This window comes from Neofelis nebulosa, chromosome 5, assembly GCF_028018385.1.
Source record: "Neofelis nebulosa isolate mNeoNeb1 chromosome 5, mNeoNeb1.pri, whole genome shotgun sequence".
NCBI classification, from domain to species: Eukaryota; Metazoa; Chordata; class Mammalia; order Carnivora; family Felidae; genus Neofelis; species Neofelis nebulosa.
Window position 1 is genome coordinate 90690185 of NC_080786.1, and position 24215 is coordinate 90714399.

The 24215-nt window shown below is 37.9% G+C and overlaps 1 protein-coding gene across 4 annotated transcripts in view; it reads right to left on the reverse strand.

Annotated features, from left to right (window-relative positions):
• Positions 1-12091, reverse strand: part of SEC22A (SEC22 homolog A, vesicle trafficking protein) — an 86752-nt gene extending 74661 nt beyond the window's left edge. For 2 of the 4 annotated variants that reach the window (XM_058731164.1, XM_058731162.1), the window contains exons 1-2: positions 12007-12088; positions 5852-6052 (exon numbers count right to left, since the gene is read on the reverse strand). In XM_058731164.1, the coding sequence (XP_058587147.1) occupies positions 5852-6052; positions 12007-12053 (248 nt within the window). In that variant the 5' untranslated portion in view covers positions 12054-12088. Of the gene's footprint in view, positions 1-5851; positions 6053-11079; positions 11154-11176; positions 11310-12006 lie in introns of those variants that run through there. The other 2 variants (XM_058731165.1, XM_058731166.1) reach the window with 2 other exon arrangements.
• Positions 12092-24215: the final 12124 nt, after the last annotated feature.

Below are 24215 nucleotides of genomic sequence, written 5' to 3' on the forward strand. Positions count from 1 at the left end.
CTCTGACCACAATGCTATTCCAGAAATGGGCCACAACACAGCCAGACTAATAAAGTCCTTTCCCTGAAACATGGAGGGAGAGGGCTGGCTCACCTGAAATGAAGTATGCCTACAGCTGGCAGTAAAGTGTTTTCCTATACATGGAGAATACCTATCTGCAAAAGGAGAGAGAGGGAAGAAATGAGAGAAATATTCCTGATAACAACATGAGTCCCTGGCTCCATTTAACTCAGAAGCCAACCTAGCCTTCATAGAACGCTTTTTTTTTTTTTTTTTACTTAAGCTAGTGTGAGTTGTGTGTCTGCCCTGGACAATGCAAAAGAGCTGTTGCAAAATTGAATGATAACGTAAGAAAAGTGCCTGGAAACTGCAGGTACTTAATAACTGGGTCATTGTTGAAGTTGTTATTCTTATAATCAGAAAATAGCACCAAAGAGTGAAAGAAAAGCACTGCAAGAAACTAAAAACAAAAGGCAGGTAAGCCTAAAATAGCATTCCTGGCTAGCGATAGTAGTTTGTGGACAAATACAGAGAAAGTAAAGACTCAGGTAAAGAGAGAACCTATACAGCTCACAGACATTATCAGACTTAAAAAGAATTCAGTGAAAGACAGAACTAAGAAATTTTATTTCTTGCACTAAAATTCACAGTAGAGTATGACTGACCTCCCAAAGCAGTTTACATTTTCATAAGAGGAGTATCTCAATGTTTAATGAGACCTCAAAATGTACAACTATGATTTTCAAACTCCCAAAACCAATCTCAAAATTTTAAGATCCCACATGACACGACTTAATTTCATATGGTTCATAATTATTGCTTTAGTTATTATTGTTTCCTAAGTTCTGACATAGGTTTATACATTAAACATTTATGACAATTTAAGGAAAGTTTCCTTCAACTTATGGAATAGATAAATTCCTTAAAGTTTTACATAGAATTGTACCATCAGACCCTTGAACAATGCTGGGGTTAGGGACGCCAACTTCCTGCACAGTCAAAAAACAGCATGAATTTTGGCTCCCCAAAACTTTGACTACTAATAGCTTACTACTGACTGAAAGCCTTGCCAGTAACACAATTAACACATATTTTGTATGTTATATGTATTATAGACTGTATTCATACAATAAGTGAGGGAAAAGAAAATGTTATTTAAAAAATAATAAGAGAGGGGCACCTAAATGGCTCAGTCGGTTAAGCGTCCAACTTTGGTTCAGGTAGTGATCTCATGGCTCATGGGTTCGAGCCCCACAGTGGGCTCTGTGATAACAGCTCAGAGCCTGGAGTCTGCTTCAGATTCTGTGTCTCCCTCTCTCTCTGCTCCTCCCTAGCTCACGTGTGCTCTCTCTCTCAAAACTAAACATTAAAAATTTTTTTAATCTTAAGAGAAAATACATTTACAGTACTATACTATACTTATTCAAAAGAATTAGCTTATAAATGGACCTGTGCAGTTCAAACTCGTGTTGTTCAAAGATTCAACTGGACCATGAGAAGAAATCACAAAACTAAATTATGCACCCCCTCAACCACCCACTAACCAACAAGGCAAACTGAAGTATTTTGACAAAATGAAGACTTAACTCTATGGCACTTTGAACACTGCCATACTCCCAAAACAACCATCCCTCATTTAGCAGCTAGTATCTTATGTGCAAGGCACTGTGCCAACATAAGCTCCACAGAATGGGCTCCATCAGCTGAACTCAAGTATTCAGCCACTACAATGTGGTAAAGTTCATCATTTTCCTAATACAGGGTGGGTGTGGGGGAGGGGAGGAATTTAATTTTAAAATGTTACTCTCCCAATTTTTTTCTCAAACTCTATGGTTTTTCTCTACCTACTGCACTAGAATCCAGTGCAAGTTACCATCTGATTTAGCATATAATTACATACTTATTAGCTACTATGTTTTGGTTCTCAGTGGTATTCTGCAAAGAGCACCTCAATTTCTACACCAATTTGAAAACCACAATGCTAAGAGATGAGGAATCATTTATAAGCCAGAGCAGATCAATTATCTCAGTGAGCTAACTACAGAGAAAGGATATAGAAATTTAAAAATAAATTTAAAATATGAAAAATATAAATGAGAAAGAAGTCAAGTAAGTTCTACAGGCAATGTATGAAGGGACTGATCATGAGAGAAATAAAATAATAGCAGCAAGGAAGGGGATTGAAGAAAAAGGAGGCCATAGGCCGGGCTTCAAGAAGGCAGACAGGCAGCCTAGTGCCAGTCTCAGGCAATGCTGTGATGCTATAACTGCAAATCTCTAAATTTTATCTGGCAAGCTCATGGGTAGTTAGAAAAAGAGGTGTCACAAGAGAATTTTAAATACTCAGGTAATGTATAAACCCCCAATTTTATAGGGATTTTATAATTCAGTCTAAATGTACTGTCATATAGCATGAAAACCTCAATAAACTAGAAAACAACGAACAAGTCCTCTAATCAATGATAGAAAATACATAAAACCCAGGTTCTTGTCAAGAGTTAGAATTAAACTTATCTACTATTCAATCCTTTTAAAAAACTTGGTTACAAAAATAATGTGCATATAGGCTTTTCTAGGTGTGGTTCTGAAGGCCATGTAATCTATTTATTCCTTTAGACATTTCAAAATTGTCAGATCAGGCCAGATTAGACCACTGCTGATTCATCTCACTCATAAACTCTCTCTCATAAAATTGCTTTTTGCATTATGTCATTTGCTTACACTGAGGAATATTGTAAGAAAAATCATAAGCTCATTGTTATGGCTGCTGGAAGAATGCTATCCAAATGCTGTCCCTCTTTACATACATCAAGTCTCAGTAACATGAAGAGCAATGTTCTTATCCCCTGGACACTGTAGCCTGTAAATGATTCATCCTCCTCCTTTGTTTTGGCCATAAGGAAGCTCAGGGCAATATTTGCAGTCCTTTTCAACAAATGAATGGACTATGCAGTTTGCATCTCCAGAAGGAAATGTTACTTCAGTTTATTATTCTCCTATCTTTATCTCTACCTTTATGTGATTCTCTTTCCTGTGCTCTTGAATTATTATATTTTTTTGTAAACTGCCTCACATCCTTTGTGGAATAAGATGAGGTACAAAGAAATAATACAAAATCTAGAACTCAAAACAGAATTGGAGGAGTGTTAAAATTTTACTACATGATACTATACTTTGAAGAGAATACAGAAAGAAAACCCATTTGCAAAAAAAAAAAAGCTGTTCTTTAAAGTCCAGGATATCTGGGGCGCCTGGGTGGCGCAGTCGGTTAAGCGTCCGACTTCAGCCAGGTCACGATCTCACGGTCCGTGAGTTCGAGCCCCGCGTCAGGCTCTGGGCTGATGGCTCGGAGCCTGGAGCCTGTTTCCGATTCTGTGTCTCCCTCTCTCTCTGCCCCTCCCCCGTTCATGCTCTGTCTCTCTCTGTCCCAAAAATAAATAAAAAAAAAACATTAAAAAAAAAAAAAAATTAAAAAAAAATAAAGTCCAGGATATCTGCCAGAATTCATATGCATTCAAACAATCTTCTATAATTCTGACATGTGTCTACTATACTATATAATATCAACTGAAACTCAGAATAATGACCAAGGGTACTAAAAGAGCCTATTAAACAGAATATTAAAATGTTTCCAGTTTCTCTCCATAAAACAAAAGGTTAGACATCATTTTAAATATATTTTAACCATCACCACCACCACATTTTCCAGTTAAACCCTTTGAAAACCCAATTTAATGATCTTACCATTATCCAGGTGATCTAAATAATTATGGACATTCTGTAAGGGTCTATTCTGGGCATCTCAGAAACTCAGTGGGCATTTCTACCCTCACAGTTTCAACTTCTATGTGAATGATTCCAAAATCTCTACCCATCTCAATGGACTGCCTAGTCACAACCTCATGTAAAATACCCAAGATAGTGCCTAGCCTAACCCTTTCCAAAGACCTCTTTGTGTCCAATTCCAAGGTTTAAGTCATCTTTGGTATTCCATCTCTTCATCTCTGGTATTCCATCTTATCAGGCTTGACCATTTCTTCTTTTGAAGTGTCTCTGTGGTTGGCATTTTTCTTTTCCATTTGCACTTACATCTTATTAGTTCAGGCCCCAATTATAAGTTAATCTCTTTCTCAGACTTTCCATTTCACTGCCTCAGCATTGTTTTTTACCAAGTCACTTCCCTCAAACCTGCAATAACAGCTTCTTTTAACCTATTACATCAAAGTGACATCCCTCAGTCTGAACTTTCAGGGAAATCCAGGATCTGGCCTCACACTAATTATCTGACATTTCCCATAACTATCCCTAAATCACCATTCACTACACCAGGTCAAATGGGTGAATGTACTCCCAGTGCTAAGTCATTCTTTACTCACTCTGCCTTTCCTCTCTACACCTGAAACACCCTCTTCTCTGCCTTAACCAAATCTTATGAATTCTTCAGGACATGGCTCGTGTCTCATCTCAAAAATGAAGCCCTCTGCTAATTATATCCCTTGTGGACCCTGTCCTTATCTGATTTCTTTCTGTATGCAAAATCAGTGTCAAACTTCTGAAGAGTTAATTGCCTCTGTTTCATGTGCATGCTCCCCAAGGGGTTCTTATCTATTACCATGGATTTAATTATAAATAAGCTGACCCCCAAATCTAAATCTCCATACTTGTCCTTCTTCACTAAATGTCAGACTTACACATCCAGCTGCCTACCTGACAGTGCCTCCTGAATATCTACTGGGCATCTCAGACTTAACATGTCCAAACAGAACTCTTGATTTTTACCAAAAAACATACACTCTCCAATCTTACTCATTTCAGCCCCATTAGCCAAGTAATTATGGACATTCTCTAGGCCAAAAATCTAGAGGCAACTCTTGATTGTTCTCTTTTCCTCACATCCCACTACAATCCATTAGGAAGATTTGTTGGTGCTACTCCCAAAATACAGCCCCAATCCAACCATTTCTCATCATTATCACTGTCATTCAAGTTATAAGCCATCACCTCTAAATGAACTGCTTTAAGAGTTTCCTAAATGATCTCTCTGCTTCTACTCTTTCTCCTTTAGAGCACACTCTCCATACAGCAGCCAGGATGATCTACTCAAAGCCAAAACCACATTATATAACTCTCCAGCGGGCTTCCTATTACATTAGACTCAATCCAAACTCTTTACCACAGCCTAGAATGCTCTATGTAACCTGTCCCATTCCTACCTTTCTGACCTCAGCTTCTGCCACCACTGTATTAATTGTCCATACTGCTTCAGCATCTCTGGTTTTCTTTCCATCCCTTCATCAATATCAAAGGTCTTCTGCACTAGCTATTACTCTGCCTTGTTCTTTAACCACAGCATCCTTCACATGACCATCTTTTTTCTCATCTTTTAGGTCTCTGCTCAAATATTACCTTTTCAGAGAAGCCCTAGACTACCATAAAGTCACTCTACCCCATCACCCAGTGTTACCATCTTTATATACAATAAATACAGATGAGTGCTATCCTCTCTCACTAGAATGTAAACTTCTTAAGTTCTTTGAGGTAAAGTATCATGTACAATTTTTTGTATTTCCCATTACAGTTTGCCTGGCATGTAAGAACACCAATAAATAACCTAGTGACCAACTTATAAAATACCTTCGATCTACAAAACTATAAAAATTTCTAAAGCCAGATTTAAACACAGAGAAACTGCAAAAGGGGCAATGACATGACTACTGCTTTGTAGAAGTTCAGAACCACGTGATTCTTGACTTGAACACACTTTCCTAATCACTCACTGATTTTTACTGCAACCACTTAAATTTCATTCGGATGGCAACCACTCGGTAAAGAGAGCAAACTGAAGTCTTACTTAATGTTATAATGTCCAGTTTTCAGTGTACATCTATCAGGAAGCTGAGCCAGTTTCTTCGAGAGCATTTTAAAATACTTCCTGCACTCCTGCACGCCTGTGCCTTGTTCATAATCAGTAGAAGCAGAAAGTGGCAGCCCATCCCTGACACGAATGACTGATGCAGATAAAATCATAGACATTTCAACCAGCAGAGAAGACCTGAAACAAAATGAACAATTTGGGTTAGATAAAAAAAACTATTCGCCTCACTAATAATCAAAGATATACTAATTAAAACAATGACATACTACACTTTCCTTAATAAATTAGTTTTTAAAAAATAATACTTGCTTCTTTCTGGTGTTCTCATAAGTATCTACATAGATAAATATTGAAATATTTACTCAAACTAATTTGGTGATATTCAACAGAGTTTAAAAATATTTATGCCCTTTGACCACAATATATAACCCTATCCTAACGGAAGTAATCAGATTCAGACATTTTAAACAGAAAGACATTCTTTCATAGAAATTGCCAAAAACAATCTAAACATCCAACAATAAAAGAAATGGTTAATTATAATACATCCCTATGATGGAATATAAAGCACAATAGTTATGTTTGTAAAAAACAGTTTAATAATGTGGTAAAATCCTTATATTAGGAAAAAAGCAGGATAAAAACTGCAAATGTTGTTTTCCATAAAGACAAAAAGAAGGGAGAGATAAATGGAGAAATAGATATTAGAAGGAAACATGCCAAAATTATAATAATGCTTATCTCCAGAAAACAGGATTATGTGTGATTGTTATTTTATAATTTCCTAAATTTTCATAATATCCCACAATGGCCATATATTACCTTTATAATAAGAAAAAAATTATTCATAGTAAATCTTAAAGCTAAAGGAATAGTGGTTTTAATACTGCTCTCAATCTCTTTATACCAGAAAATCATAATGGTCTCTTTTATTATATTCTGATCATGCTTCATAAAAATAGATAAAAGGACTTCACAGGCCAGGTCTGAAAGAAACCAGGTAAACGGAAACTTAGATTTAAGATATATAATACTGCTCAAATTTTAGCTTGTATAAAAACTATTGGAAGTTTGGTCAGAAAGGCAGATTTCTGAACCTCCTCCCACCCCCAAATTCTGATCCATTGACTGTGGGGTGGAGCTTGAGAATCTTCCATTTTTAACAAATTCCCAGGTAAATGCTATGTTTAGTTTCTACAGATCATACTTTCAAAAACACTAAATTAAAACATGTTCACAGTCTGAAATTAAGTGATAGCTCTTTCCTGACAGGCCTTCAGAGCATAATGCTACTAAATACTGCTTTGCTAGCAGTAGGGGCAACGGTGAACACTGAAAAATTTGCTAACAATTTCATAGCTTTTTTCAAGATATTGTATCTCAGGGACTAAATTAACCCTTACCTGCCCTGTTCAGATAGGTCAAGACTATCTCATTCCAAAAATGAAAAACTGAGTTAGTTAGAATATTTTAAAATGCCGCAGAGGGGCGCCTGGGTGGCGCAGTCGGTTAAGCGTCCGACTTCAGCCAGGTCACGATCTCGCGGTCCGTGAGTTCGAGCCCCGCGTCAGGCTCTGGGCTGATGGCTCGGAGCCTGAAGCCTGTTTCCGATTCTGTGTCTCCCTCTCTCTCTGCCCCTCCCCGTTCATGCTCTGTCTCTCTCTGTCCCAAAAATAAATAAAAAACGTTGAAAAAAAATTAAAATAAAATAAATAAATAAATAAAAAAAATAAAATGCCGCAGAAAACCAATCTGGTACCGAATCTGGAAATTAGTACTACAGCTCCTAGCTTTTGTTGCTATGTAAAGTCAAAATGTGACTATCCATTCATGATGGTAATTGACTAGAAACATTAACCCAAATAACAAAGTTAATGCATCATCTTTTCATGGGGAAATGAGAGGAATAGATAGGTATTAACATGCCCTTACTCTTTAATATTTTTCTCCTCCATTCGTTTAAAATGAAAAAAAAAAAAACCCAACAGAAATTAGCCTTTACCATAATGGGATCTTCCAACAAAAGTTCCAACATGACATATTCAAATTATTTTTTTCTATTCAATCAGTTTCTTTCCGTTTCTAAAAGCAGTAGCAAGAGAAAGCTGGGTTCCCTCAAAGGATGATATCTAAACTAAAAACCCCTATTAAAAATTGTTACTATGTTTTGCTTATTAAACCATAATTATGATATTTAGCTTAAGAATAAGAAAGTAGGAAAATGTCTTACTTCATACCTTTAGGCATGTATTATTTAAACATAAAATGTTTTCTTCCCAAAGTTTACTGCAACACAATAAGTACTCAGGGAATCAACATGAGAGCAGGGTTGTGACTTCTAGTTTTCCAAACACCCATATTCTTAGTATTTAAAACTAGACTGTATTATTTTATGCCTGATCTGTCTAGGATCTCAACAGAAATATTAAGAATAATCTTTATTACAGAGTGGCAATTTTCATGTAATTGTCAGTTACTCTTTTATGAATTAAAAACAGAAAGATATGATTCATATTTCCTAAAATATATACTGAGAAACAAATACCAACCTGCAAATTCCATTCACTTAACAAACATTTATTGAGTACATACCAAATGCCAGGGACTATGCCAAAGGCTATTGCTACCCCCAAGAATCATCAATAGATGAAAAGAGCAAACACAACACAACCTGTGTTGACCACCACTTAGCTAATTAGAAAACCATTGTTAGACAAACCTGCATTTCAGATACTCCTAATACATTTGGGCTTGTAACCAAAAGCACAACACAGCACTGATAGTCCCTGTCAAAATTCTTAAAAGGTTGTCAGAAAATTGCTATTAGTAGATAAGATTCTTCTGAAGAGAAAAAGTTAAATCTCTTCCTCCCAGAGTCATTTGACCTAACATCCAAACCAGTGAACTAACAAAAGAAACTAGTATGACTGTACAATGAATAATGTCAGGCTTAACTAATTTGTAGATGGACTTCAATCACTTTAGGATAAGCAATCTCTCCTCTATCAACTAATACCTCCCTTCTCTTTCTATCTTGGATTCTTAATGCAGTTCCTTAAAAAAAAAAAAAAAACACTCCAATCTCATCTGGATTATGATAGTAGAAAAAGGTATCCACCCACATGAAGACCAAGCTAAGGTTAGAGTACCTTTAGAGTCTAGGCACAGTGGTGGTCGGGAAACCAAGAAAGCGTTGGGAGGAACGAAGGAAATCAAGAGGTTAACATTTGCATGGGGAGATTCAGGGCAATAGTAGTTTTATCAGGGCCATAGGTATATTTTTAGCATGATCCATTTTCCCTCACCTTTAACCCTGAAAAAAATCTGTCTTTAGATAGCAGAAAACTCATAGGGATTTGGGTACTGACCTGCATATCCTTTCCTCAAGAGCAACTGCTAAAGGAAAAAGCCCAAATTAGAATCTAGGTAGGTCTGGGAAAACATTTACCTAGAGGCTGATCTCTTCTTCAGAACCTTGTGGGGTAATGACTGTGGGCCACCAGGAAGGCAATTTCTCAAAAAGTAATTAACAAAATCCAATACAGAAGTATATTTTATATCTACTTTCAACAAGATGCTTTCATAATAGGTAAAAACATTTCATATTGTGTTAACCACTCATATTTTAAGTTCATTATTTCCCAAACTTAATTATCCAACTATCCTTTTCAGAATTCTTATATCTACATCGCACTTGTACTATTATTTACCTAAAGCAGCCTTTCAACTGACTTATTTTTTGCCCTATCCTTAGCAATAATATCTGTGAAATCAGTTTTGAGGTGTTACATTTTTCTAATTTAGAGAATTTTTTTTGTTTCATCCAAATGTGTGTGTTTAATTTTTTGGAAAATTATTTAATGTTCATCTGCTTATACTCAAATTATCTTGCATGGGAAACACTCCCTTGGTACATATTTCATTGAAAATGCTGGCTGAGATCTGTGGAAATGGGGGCAGGGGTTTTGGGGGGAGAAAGCTATACTAATTATGTCACACAGGGTGGGAGCAAGATTGAGTGAAAAGGGAAGGACTCAACAGCCATAGGTTAACAGAAAGACACTTGAAAGACAGAGCTTAAAAGAGGAAAAGGGGAAAGAGTGCCAAGGACAACCAGAATTTATTTTATGGCTTTGTCTATGCCCCCACCTTACCAGAAGCCTTCAATACTATTATAGGTGCTTGTACTACAAAGTATGTATAAGACCTCAGGCTCCAGAGTAGATACCCATATCTAGGAACAGGGCCCTCAATACATGCACAAATTGTGAGTCCCCAACAGTGAGGTAGGTATAATCTCCATTTACAGATGAGGAAACTGAAGGTCCCTTTCTCAATGTCACTACGAATATACAGCAGAACTGGTGCTTAAACTTAAGTATCTTGTATCTCTGTATCACTGTGCTACATCAGTCTCCTTAAACCAGCAAGGAGCAAGAAGTCAGTGATACAGAAGCTTTCTAGCTACTCTTTGAAATAATAAAAGACCACCTTACATTTTCTGTAAGAGGCAGTATAACAGTTAACAGGATGGAGTCTGGAACAAGTGCCTGGGTTCAAAAACTGGCTCCACCATGTGCTAACTGTAAACTTGGGCAAGCTTTGCCTTTCTGTATTCAATTTGCTCACCTATACATTGTGGTCACTAATAGCACGTATCTCCTAGGATTATTTTAAAGACACTAATAGTATCTACCTTACAGAGCTACATAAAGAACCTGAAACATCACCTTGAAGACTGAAAGTGCAATATTGCTTATTATTATTGATTTACTGACTGCCCTCTAATTATCAGGCACTTTATATACTACCTGATTTAAGCCTTCCAATAACCTATGAGATAGGTACTATCAGTTCCATTTTTCCTTTGAGGATATTCAAGCTCAGAAAAGTTAAGAAATTTATTCAATTCTTAAATTCGCAAGTGACAGATTTAGATCCAGGCCTAACTCTAACCACCCTATGAGATACTGCCTCACAACGTTTTCAAGTTTCTTACTCAGGTATTTGGAAAGTCACAGGCACCCCTTTGAAAAGACCTAGGCTTCTTTTAAACATCGATATAAAACATAGATTTTTAAAAAATCAATTCATACACACACACAAAGGTACTAAATTGGTTATCATGGTTCTCAACATAAGAAATGTCCAGATATCCCATTAATTTAGGGCATGATCACACATACCAAATACTGAAATACAACCTTCAATAATGGAAAGTGTTGGTACTGTTTCAAGTACTACTTCCTTATAATCTCAGCACGTGAGCAAATTCAGAATTTAGAAAAGTGATTGTTCCACCTGTGAGATGGGATTACAACATCTCGCGTCTGGTGGCTGACACTTTAGCCCTGGACTTTGCCTTGGCTGTACAGGCATAGGAGGGACTGGTTCTCAAGCTCTCCAACTGCCCCCAAGAGGGTGATCCAGGAAACTGAGGAGAAAAGTCCAAAGTTGTTTTCGCTGGCAGAGAGATTCAAGCCAGCTGGGGCTCGGCCTCCTATTTTGGAGCCCTCTTACATCTGTGGAGCCAATTGCTCAGGTCTCCTATAAGCCACATTGCACCCAAAGTGCCACTAACGGGCCTTAAGAGGCTTCTTTGGCCAACGAGGTCAAATCTCTGGGCTCAATGCTCATTAAAACCCCACTGAACGCAAAGTAAGCCACTAGTTCAAATCCCACTCTGTTTTTAAAAAATAGGAAATGCCACATCAAGCTCTCTGGTCCACCTAAGTAGCCTAGGTAGATGGCCGTGTTTCTAGCAACTGGACGCCAGGGAATGCCCCCCACTGCTGGCAGCCCACAGCGACTGTCCCTCACCCGGGGTCCCCTGCCTGAGCAGTCCCATACCCAAGACAGGTCAGCCAAGGGGCAACTGCCACTCGCGCGACCCCACAGCCCCGTTAAGCTGAAGGGGAAGAAGTCCCCGCAATCCCACCCCTCCAATGCTCCGCGGCTCCAACCACCCGGCTCCCGCCCCCCAAGGCACGCGCTGGGTTCCTGCTCGGGAAGTCTGTAGTCGCGAGGGCGAGGGTCACAGCCGTGGCGGGAGGGAGGGAGAGCGAAGGGACCCAATCTTGAGCGACCCTAAGAGGGTTGAGGAACGAGAACTGGGAGGGGCCAGGTCGTACCTGTCGAGCCGAGACCCGCCGCTCCAAGTGACGCGCCCGCAGTGCATTATGGGGCCAGGGAGTGGCCTTTCCTCGGGGCAGCCCCACGTCCAACGTGGCTGGCGCCTGGCGGGATCAAGCCCCGCCCCCTCCCTTCGGCCCGCCCAGGCCAATCAGGGTCTGTGGGAAGACACATTGGCCCGCCCCCTCCCCAGGTCCGAGCTTGTCCCGCCCCGTTCCAGGAAAGATTGGCAGCTTTTCACGCACCTGCGCCAAGACGTTGCAAAGTCCTCTGGTGACAGCTAATGTTGTCCTTCACAAATGAAGCTAATCTCTCCTGCTGGTCGCCGGTATCTGGAGTCAGTTCGTCTCTCACGCGGCCACACAGCAAACATTATCCAAGGAGCGGGGGGAAAAGCCCCCTCTGAGTGAGCAAGAGAAGGACTTGTCCCATCTATCACCACACAAGCAGGCACCTAACCTTGGCAAAGAAATGCCAGATGCAGACCCTACGGCCCCTTTCACCCTTTGCCTGGACATGCATTATTAAATAAACACTTGATGACTGTGTATCACGTGCCAAGCCCGGTGTTGGGCATTGGGTTACAGGAAAGAACATAACACTGAATGGAATCTAAAGTGTAACAGGAGCAAGAGATGTTAAAGCATAAATCATTACATAATTATAAATTGTGATCGGTACTATGAAGAAAAACTAGTGGGTGTGATGATGAATTAATTTTGGACTATCAGGGAAGATATTTTTAAAGAAGTGTCTTTTAAGTTCCAGGTATATGAAACAACCTTAAAGGATGTTTCAGGCCAAAAGAACATTAAGTGTTAGGTGGTTGGGGCATGAAAGAAATTGGTTTGTTCTAAGAAATGAAAGGAAGTCAATGTGGTTGAAATGAAGGGAGCAAGCTTGGGCTGAGACGAGACAGAGGCCAGACCATGCAAGCTCTTATTGGCCACATAATAGATTTTAGACTGTATTTTGGAATGTATCCTAAGGTTAATGGGCAGCTAATATAAAATGTTAAGTAGAATCTGATTTACATATTTAAAAGCTCACTCAGGCTATTTGTGGGGAATATTTTGGAGGAGGTCAGGAGGTGTTGCTGAAAGGCCAGTTTAGGGGCAGTTACATTAGTCAAGGCTAGAGATGATGGTGGCTTAACCTAGGGTAATGGCAGTAGAGACAGTGAGAGTTAGATAATTTCAGGACATGTATAAATGAGAGGTGGAATCTAAGGACTTGATAATGGATTGATTTTCTGGGAAGAGTAAAAAAAGAGGAGCATTAAGAATGACTCCCTAAGTAACTAGATGGATTAAGAAGGCTTTTACTGATTCAGGGAACATAGAGGAGTAAATGGTTTTGGATACAAGTTTGAGATGCTTATAAATGAGGTGTCAAACAGATTTGGATGTTTAAGTCTGGAGGTCAGAAGAAATGGCTAGACTAATTATATAAGTTTGGTGGTTGTTGGAATGGGTTAACCCAGTAATTCCACTTATAAGTATATGTACAATAGAAATGTATTCATATGTTAACCAAAAGACATATATAAGAATGTTAACAGGATGAGCAAATTTTAGAATATTCATATAGTGGAATAGCACACAGGAAAGAGAATGAACATTTTACAACTACACACAAAACATGGATGAATTTCACAGTCATAAAATTGAACAAAAGAAGCCAGACACAAAAGTTGTTTTTTATATTATTCTACTTGTATAATAGTCAGAAACAGACAAAAATAATATATGGTAATAGAAGTTGGGATATTGGTTACCTTTAAGTGTTATTAAATTTAAAAAGGGCCACTAAGGGGGCTCCTGGAGTTCTAATACTGTTGTTCTTGATCTGGGTGTTAATTACACCAGTAAGTCCAATTAATGAAAATTCATCAAGCTATACACTTAAGATTTATGCAATTTTTCAGTATGTATTATATATATATATATATATATATATATATATGTATTTTTTTTTGAGAGAGAGAGAGTGTGTGTGTGTAAGCAGGGGAGGGGCAAAGACAGGGGGAGAGAGAGAATCCCCCAAGCAGGCTCCATGCTATCAGCACTGAGCCCAACGTGCGGCTCAAACTCAAGAACCATGAGATCATGACCTGAGCTGAAATCAAGAGTCAGATGCTTAACTGACTGAGACACCCAGGCACCCCTTAGTATATATATTTTTTATTCAATAAAAATTTTACATTTTTAAAATGTTATGGGTGGGGCATCTGGCGGGCTCAGTCAGAAGAGCATGCAACACTTGATCTCAGGGTTGTGAGCTTTAGGTGCCATGTTGGGTGTAGAGATAACTTAAAAAAGTGGAATCTTAAAAAAATAAATAAAACTGATATGGGTGATCTAGCCATCAATAAGTTACTGGTACCAGATAACCTTCCTATCACAAACAATAGAAAACTGGACCAAATCTATGAAACAAGTGTTTTCAGACACTGGACAATAGGTACAGTAAGACTGTGATACTGGAAAGAAGGAAAACAAATAAGATGAGGCCAAAGGTTTCCCTAGATTTATTTCTGGAGGTATTTACCTAAGCACGGGATAGAAGAAAGCCAAACGGAATACAGTTCTCTTGCAAAATGAGGAGAGAGAAATTGGAATTAGGAGAGATTCAGGCAACTTAAATCTGCAGGGCAGAATATCAGAGAAAGAGCTCCAGAAATACGCATAAGGGTCTGCATGAACCTTTAGTGTAGGTTTAAGGATAGACTTCATGAGGCTAGTTAAATAACAATTACTGGGGGAACTATAAGCTGAACAACTACTAGAACTTAAGTAAAGTTTAGAAACATTCAAGTTCTGACCAATTGGAATGAAGAAACCTTATTAAACACCTGGGGCATTTGCTAGGGATACCTCAGAAAGGCCACATTTTAGAGAGAAGGCTAAAAATAAACTAGCCCAAGATTAAAGGCTATCCTATCCATTCAAAACAAAGCTGAAAAAGCTTATCTGCAAGTAATTAACTACTTGCTTGAATGAAACTTAATCTTTAAATAAAGACAAAATCCAGGCACCAAACCAGTAATACCTATAATGTCCATTATTCAATAAAAAATTACTGTATATGTGAAGAAGTAGGAAAATGTGAACAGGAGAAAAATCAGTCAATAGAAACAGACCCAGAAATGGTGAAGATGATGAAATTAGCAGATAGGAACTTTAAAGCAGGTGTTATAAGTGTGATCAAGAATTTGAAGAAAGACATAAATGTAATTAAAACAATGGAAACTATAAAAAAAGAATCAGAATCTCTAGAGTAGTAAAATATAATATCCAAAATGAAAATTTCATTGGATGGGCTTAAAAGCAGCTTAGACACTGCAGAAGAAAAGATCTGTGAAGAAAGAAACTGTTCAAAAGAATGAACTATAACAAAGTGCAAGGACAAGTAAACTTGAAAATAAAATGGACAGAGCTTTAATAACCTGTAAAACAATACATATGTTAGTTATCTAACATACGTGTAACTGGAGATGCAGAAAGACAGGAGAGGAGATTTTTTAAAATATGAAGAAATAATAAAAGTTTTCTAAGACTGATAAAAAATATAAACCCATAGGTCCAAGAAAGAAAAACAACCCCAAAAATGATAAACACAAAGAAATCCTTACCAAAGCACACTACACTCACACAGTTAAAAATCAATAATTAAAAGAAAATACTAGGGGCGCCTGGGTGGCTCAGTCTCAGTCAGTTAAGCATCCAACTTCAGCTCAGGTCATGATCTCAGGGTTCTGTGAATCCGAGCCCTGCATTGGGCTCTGTGCTGACGGCTCAGAGCCTGGAGCCTGCTTCTGATTCTGTATCTGCCTCTCTCTCTGTCTCTCCCCAGCTTGTGTTCTGTTTCTCTCTGTCTCTCAAAAATAAATAAATGTTTAAAAAAAATTTTTTAAAGAAAGAAAATACTAGAAAAGATCACAGAAAAAGCCACATTCTATATAAGGAACAGACAACAATTACTACTGACTTCACATCAGAAAGAATGTAAGCCAGAATATAATAGAATAAAATCTTTACAGTCCTAAAAGAAAACCTCTGTCAATCTAGAACTTTATATCCAGCAAAAATTATTTCAAAAAATAAAGGTGAAATAAAGGCACTTTCAGACAAACAAAAGATGAGAGAATTTGTTACTAGCATACTTGAACTATAATAAATGCTAAAGAAAGTTCTTCAGATTAAACAAAAATGATTCCAGATGGAAATTTGAATTTACACAAAAGAAACAAAAACTGTCAGAAATGGTGAATATGGGAGTTAATATAAAGACTTTTCTCTTTTACAATTTTCTCTAAAATATAATCATTTAAATCAAACACAGTAACCAGGGCGCCTGGGTGGTTCAGTCAGTTAAGCGTCCAACTTCAGATCAGGTCATGATCTCACAGTTTGTGAGATTGAGCCCCACATGGGGCTCTCTGCTGTCAGTACAGAGCCTGCTTCAGATCCGCTGTCCCCCTCACTCGCTACCCCTCCCCTGCTCGTTCTCTCTAAATAAATAAATAAATAAATAAATAAATAAATAAATAAATAATAAACTTAAAAAAAAAAAGAATTAGCCACTATCGGCTTACCTAAGCTCTTTAAAAAAAAAAAAAAACCAGTAACAATGTTTTGTGAGGTTTATATCACATAAAGAAGTAAAATACACATTAGCAATATAAAGAAAAGGAGACTGGATATAAGGATACTATGACTGGATATGGGATACTGGTATAAGGTTCTTACACCATACTTGAAATGGTATAATTTGAAGGTAGAATGTGATAAAGATATGGATTGTAAGACAAATGACTACAAGGAAAAAGAAGAGGTATTTAAAATTTAATCAGCCGACAGAGGAATTAAAATCAGAATGCTATAAAATAATCGAAAAGAAAGCAAGAAAAGAGTTAAAATGGAACAAAGAACAGATAGATAAAAACCAAATAGCCTGGGCATCTGGGTGGCTCAGTTGGTTAACCATCTGACTTTGGTTCAGGTCACGATCCCACAGTTTATGAGTTTGAGGCAGCAGTGAACTCTCACTGTCTGTGCTGACAGCTCATAGCCTAAAGCCTGCTTCAGATTATGTGTCTCCCTCTCTCTCTGCCCCTCCCCTGCTTGCTCTCTGTCTCTGTCTCTCAAAAAATAAATAATAAAAAAATTAAAAAGAAAAACAAATAGCCTATATGACTGATTTACACATAACACATATTGAAAACTATATTAAATGCAAATGGTCTAAACTCTGCTTTAAAAGGCAAATTGTCTTTTTTTAAATTTATTTTTAAATTTTTTTTTTCAACGTTTTTTATTTGTTTTTGGGACAGAGAGAGACATAGCATGAACGGGGGAGGGGCGGAGAGAGAGGGAGACACAGAATGGGAAACAGGCTCCAGGCTCCGAGCCATCAGCCCAGAGCCTGACGCGGGGCTCGAACTCACGGACCGCGAGATCGTGACCTGGCTGAAGTCGGATGCTTAACCGACTGCGCCACCCAGGCGCCCCTAAAAGGCAAATTGTCTTATTGGATTTAAAAAATTAGTCAAGGCCCAACTATATGCTATCTACAAAAAAATTCAGTTTATTTTTTTTTCTTTTTCTTTTTTATTTTTTATTTATTTATTTATTTTAGTATTTTTTTTTTATTGGTCACTTTTATTTATTTTTTTTTTATTTTTTAATATATGAAATTTACTGTCAAATTGGTTTCCATACAACACCCAGTGCTCATCCCAAAAGGTGCCCTCCTCAATACCCATCACCCACCCTGCCCTCCCTCCCACCCCCCATCAACCCTCAGTTTGTACTCAGTTTTTAACAGTCTCTTATGCTTTGGCTCTCTCCCACTCTAACCTCTTTTTTTTTTTTTTAATTCAGTTTAAATGTAATGACATAGATCAGTTAAAAGTAAAAAAAATGAAGAAAGAGGGTTGCCTGGGTGGCTCAGTCAGTTAAGCATCCAACGTCAGCTCAGGTCATGATCTCACAGTTTGTGAGTTTGAGCCCCACGTCAGGGACAGCACAGAGCCCACTTTGGATCCTCTGCCCCCCCCCCCTCTACTCTCTCTTTCTCTCAAAAATAAATAAACATTTTTTTAAAAAAAGAAAAAAAAACCCAATCACTAATTTAAAAAAAGGTGAAGTAGTTATATTAGTATCAAAGTGAACTTCAGAACAAGGAATATTATCAAGGTTAAAGAGGGATATTTTATAATGATAAGAGATTTATTTCATCAAAATAAGCACACATCCTAATAGAAAAGCATCTAATAACAGAGCTTCAAATACACAAAGCAAAGATGGATAGAAGAACTGAAAGGAGAAGTAGGCAAGTCCACAATATAGGTGGAGATCTCGTCACTTTCCCTCAGTAAGTGAGAACAAGTAGACAGAAAGTCAATATGGTAATAGAAGACATGAATTAGCAACCAACTTGGCACAACTGATATTTATAAAACGGTTCACCAAACAACAGCAGAGTACACATTCTTTCCTAGCCAAGATAGACCATATGTTGGGCAATAAAAATAATTTTTTTTAATTTTTGAACATGTTTTTATTTATTTTTGAGAGAGAGAGAGCAAGCAGGGGAGGGACACAGAGAGAGGGAGACACAGAAACCAAAGCAAGCTCCAGGCTCCAAGCAGTCAGCACAAAGCCCAACACAGGGCTCGAACCCACAAACTGTGAGATCATGACCTGAGCCGAAGTCGGACACCCAACCGACTAAGCCACCCAGGTGTCCTGGCAGTAAAAATAATTTTTAAAAAACATTAAGCAAAAGAAACCAGATACTAAAAAGTACATTCTGTATTTGTCCATTTACATGAAGTTCTAAACAAATACAACTAATCTGTAGTGAGAAGAAAATCATAAAATGGTTGCCTCTAGTGGGTGGGTTGACTACAAAGGGGCATGAGGGAATTTTCCAGAGTTGGTGATAATGTTCTCTCTCTTTTTTTTTTAAAGAAATTTGAACTTTTCTTTGTTTTATGTTTATTTTTGAGAGAGGGAGAGAGAGAGAGAGAGAGAGAGAGACAGAACATGAACAGGATAGGGGCAGAGAGAGAGGGAGACACAGAATCCAAAGTAGGCTCCAGGCTCTGATGTGTCAGCACAGAGCCTGATGCAGGGCTCAAACCCATGAACTGTGAGATCATGACCTGAGCTGAAGTCAGATGCTTAACTGACTGAGCCACCCAGGGGCACTCTATCTTGACAAGGGTTTGGGTTGCAGAGATGTATGCATTTTTCAGAACTCATTAAATGGTATGCTTGAGACTTTTGCATTTCATTGTATATAAATTTTATCTCAAAAGTAAAAAATAGCATAAAAATATTAAAGTCTATTTAGCAATTCCAAAACTACTTTCTGCATTTTCTAGGCCTCAGCAAATTGGTAAATACATTGAGGATAATGCAAGCCAGTTTCCTCACATCAGAGAAGGTAGTTAAAAATAAGGGAGTTATCTAAAAATAAGGAAGTTACTTAAAAATAAAGGAGTTACTTAAAAATAAAGGAACATAGTGCCATTTCCACTGAAAGGAACCAGAGATCTTGGCCAGGGCGGGGGCGAGGGCGGGGGATTTCATCTCAGTCCTGAGGCACAGAAGGAATAATGTGAGCCTGTACCATCTTGTGTCAGAAAGCAAAGAAGTACCAAAGAATGTCAGGACATAGGAGCCAGCTTAAAGGAATTCCCACAGATTCAGTCTGGGACATTATAAACATCAATCTAAACAGTGATTGTAATATTTTATAATGCATTGACTGGAATAAAAGTAATGAGTTAAACAAATACTCCATAGTCCATACACATAAATTTAAATAATAAATAAACACATTTAAAAATAAGGAGGGAAAGCTTTTCCTGATAGTAGAATGCCAAGTAATAAACACCAAAGGAATGATGGAGTTAGAAAATCATGAACAGATGCCAGTGCCAACATTACTAGTCAAAAGTTGAATGAGGGACAGGATATTTATCCATTCTCAAAACATCTCCCCAAATTGCCTATTAAACAATGGAACAACCAGGAACTTTATAGTAAAGAAGTCTGGCAGACAATGATAATGACAATGCTAATTGCAATAAGCTAAAAGTCCATAAAAATCTAACCAAAGGTTCTGGGAGGATTACAAAGGGGTAACTGACTGAGCTTGAGAGAAGCAAAAAAAAAAAAAAAAAAAAAAAAAAAAAGTTTGTTTTACAAAAAGGGGTGATGTTTGAGGAGACTTACAGGAAGAAGAAAAGTGTATCAGGCAAACTGTGGTGGGGCATGGAGAATTTAGATATTTAGATATACACATGTGGAACAGCATTAACAATTCAGGGAACTGCAAGTGATCTCCTAGTGTTACGGTGTGGATGGGAAATGAAGCAAAAAGAAAGGCCAGACTTCAAAGAGCTGATATGCCAAACTACCAAGTTTGCCTTTTTCCTGCAGGCAATGGGAAGGCACTGAAGGATTTTAGGCAGAATAATAGTAAATGCATGTATTTTTGAAAGAAAGAAAGAAAGAAAGAAAGAAAGAAAGAAAGAAAGAAAGAAAGAAAGAAAGAAAAATAAACCTTAGTGTTTTAAAAATAAACACATTCTAGAATGGTAAAAAAAAAATGTCTAACTATAAAATAGCTATAAGAAAATAAGGATTGATTTGGCTTTGAGATAAAGAAATGTTTCTATGCATAAAAGCAATGAAGAAACCACAAAGAAAATGATTAGAAGATCACATCAAAGTATAAAGTGTCTGTACATGAGAACAAATAAATGAAAATTCAGGCAACAAAGTGAGTGAAATATATGCAACACATGACAAAGAATGCCAACATACCTCATCAAAATAAAAAGCTTCTGCACAGCGAAGGAAACAATCAGCAAAACTAAAAGGCAACCAACAGAATGGGAGAAGATATTTGCAAATGACATATCAGATAAAGGGTTAGTATCCAAAATCTATAAAGAACTTATCAAACTCAACATCCAAAACACAAATAATCCAGTGTGGGCAAAAGATATGAATAGACACTTCTCCAAAGACTATATCTAGATGGCTAACAGACACTTGAAAAGATGCTCAACATCACTCATCATCAGGGAAAAACACAAATCAAAACCACAATGAGATACCACCTCACACCTGTCAGAATGGCTAACATTAACAACTCAGGCAACAACAGATGTTGGCGAGGATGCAGAGAAAGAGGATCTCTTTGGCACTGCTGGTGGGAATGCAAACTGGTGCAGCCACTCTGGAAAACAGTATGGAAGTTCCTCAGAAAATTAGAAATAGAACTACCCTACAACCCAGCAATTGCACTACTAGGTATTTATCCAAGAGATACAGGTATACTGTTTCAAAGGGGCACATGCACCCCCATGTTTATAGCAGCACTATCAACAGTAGCCAAAGTATGGAAAGAGCCCAAATGTCCATCGATGGATGAATGGATAAAGAAGATGTGGTATATATATATACAATGGAGTATTACTCAGCAATCAAAAAGAGTGAAATCTTGCCATTTGCAGCTACATGGATAGAACTAGAGGGTATTTGCTAAGCAAAATTAGTCAGAGAAAGACAAATATCACATGACTTCACTCATATGAGGACTTTAAGATACAAAACTTCAAGATGAACTTAAGGGAAAAGAAGCAAAAATAATATAAAAACAGGGAAGGGGACAAAACATAAGAGACTCTTAAATATGGAGAACAAACAGGGTTTCTGGAGGGGTTGTGGGAGGGGGGATGGGCTAAATGGGTAAGGGGCACTAGGGAATCTACTCCTGAAATCTTGTTGCACTATATGCTAACTAACTAGAATGTAAATGAAAAGAGAGAGAGAGAGAGACAGAGACAGAAAATTAGGAACATGCCCATTGCAAATGGGCAAGGGCACTAAAAAGATAATTCACAAAAGAATTATAAGTGGTCGACAAACATTTAAATGGTAATTAAACGGGGAAACATCCCACTTTTCTAGAAGGAGCTGTATTTCAGAGTAAATAAGTAGTCCCAGTTGATGAGAGAAAGTGCTGCTTAATAGAATAATAAAAATAAATATAACAGAAGGGATGACAGATTTATAAAATCATCACTTTCAACTCAAATGAAAACATTGATTCAGGCAGAAATTAGCCAGGTGGTAAAGTCAGGAGGTGAGTGGTGGATGGACAAAGGACATTCTTCTGATGCCAAAATACACCACATAGATTACTGTTCGGTTGCAAAGGGGAAAACCCACCCATCCAATGAAGTGGAAAGGTTGCTACCACTCTAATCCCAGGTCAATCTGAACATCCCCAATTGACTGTAAAATGTTATAGCTCAGCCACCTGATGTGATGCAGTAAGAAGTGCACATCACCTGTGATACATTCTTTCCAAAACAATGTTTAGCTTGAATCTATCATATCGTTACAGCTAGCTCCCCATTCACAAAAAAAACACATAAAATTTTAATTTTTTAGACATAAAGTTAAAAAAAAAGTCATCATTTAACCTTTTTTTTTAAATTCTTTTTTTTTTTAACGTTTATTTATTTTTGAGACAGGGAGAGACAGAGCATGAACAGGGGAGGGTCAGAGAGAGGGAGACACAGAATCTGAAACAGGCTCCAGGCTCTGAGCTGTCAGCACAGAGCCCGACGCGGGGCTCGAACTCACGGACCGCGAGATCATGACCTGAGCCGAAGTCGGCCGCTTAACCGACTGAGCCACCCAGGCGCCCCTCATTTAACCTTTTTAAAAGAATTTTCCTCTTACTATTTTAATGGGTATCTTCCACACAAACTTTAAAAAAAAAATGAAATTGGGGGCGCCTGGGTGGCTCAGTTGGTTAAGTGACTGACTTTGGCTCAGGTCATGATCTCCCAGTTCGTGGGTTCAAGCCCTGCATTAGGCTCTGTGCTGACAGCTCAGAGCCTGGAACCTGCTTCGGATTCTGTGTCTCCCTCTCTCTATGCCCCTCCCCCACTTCTAATCTCTCTCTCTCTCTCTCTCTCTCAAAATTAAATAAACAGTAAAAAAAAATTTTTTTTAATGAGATCATAGGGGCGCCTGGGTGGCTTACTTGGTTAGGCAACCAACTTTGGCTCAGGTCGTGATCTCACAGTTTGTGAGTTCGAGCCCGCATCGGGCTCTGTGCTGACAGCTCAGAACCTAGAGCCTGCTTCAGATTCTGTGTCTCCCCCTCTCTCTTCCCCTCCCCTGTTCAAGCTCTGTGTCTCTCAATAATAAATAAACGTTAAAAAAATTTTTTTTAAATGAGATCACATTCTACATCTTGTTCTACAACTTGATGATATTTCATGGACAATCCCTCTTCCTACCCCATCTGTCACTATCTGTGGATTTACTTCATTCTTTTTCACAGTGGCAGATGGTAATACGGATGTATGGTAAGTTATTGAATCACTTTCTTTAATGGATGTTCAGGTTCCCTTTTCATGCCATTACAAATATTGCTATCACAAACACCATCAAATGTACATCTATGTGATGTATTTAGGTAGGACAGATCCCTTGAAATAGAATTTCCTGGTTAAAGGGCATGCCAGATTGCTCTAAAAAAAATCCTATACTATCTTATACCATAACCAATAATGTGTGCAATTTTCCCACATCCTCAAACAAAGCTGGATTTGTATCATCAAGATGTTTCATTTTTTCCAGTTTGAATAGTGGGGAGGGGGCGGAAGTTTACCTCGTTGTTAAGCTCATAATTTTGATATTATTAATGAGGATGGCAATTGTTTTATATGTTTCTTGGAAAAATGTGTTTCATCTTTTATAAACTGCCCATTCATCTGTCTCTTTGCCAAAACAATCTATGAATAACTATTAGTCTGATGAAATCCTGGATTAAAAGTAGCTTTTTTAGGGGTACCTGAGTGGCTCAGTTGGTTGAGCATCTGACTCTTGATTCTGACTCAGTTCGTGATCTCACAGTTTGTGGGTTTGAGCCCCATATCAGGCTCTGCACCGACAGTATGGAGCTTGCTTGGGATTGTCTCTCTCTCTCTCCCTACTTCTCTCCCCCTTCCCCATTCTCTCTCTCTCTCTCAAGATAAATAAACTTAAAAAAAAAAAATAAAGTAGCTTCAAATATTACAACCTCCATTAACCAAGAATAAAATGTTTCCTAGACCTTTGTTATTAATGTGTGTCTGTTTGGATACAAAAGTCCAAAAATCTTT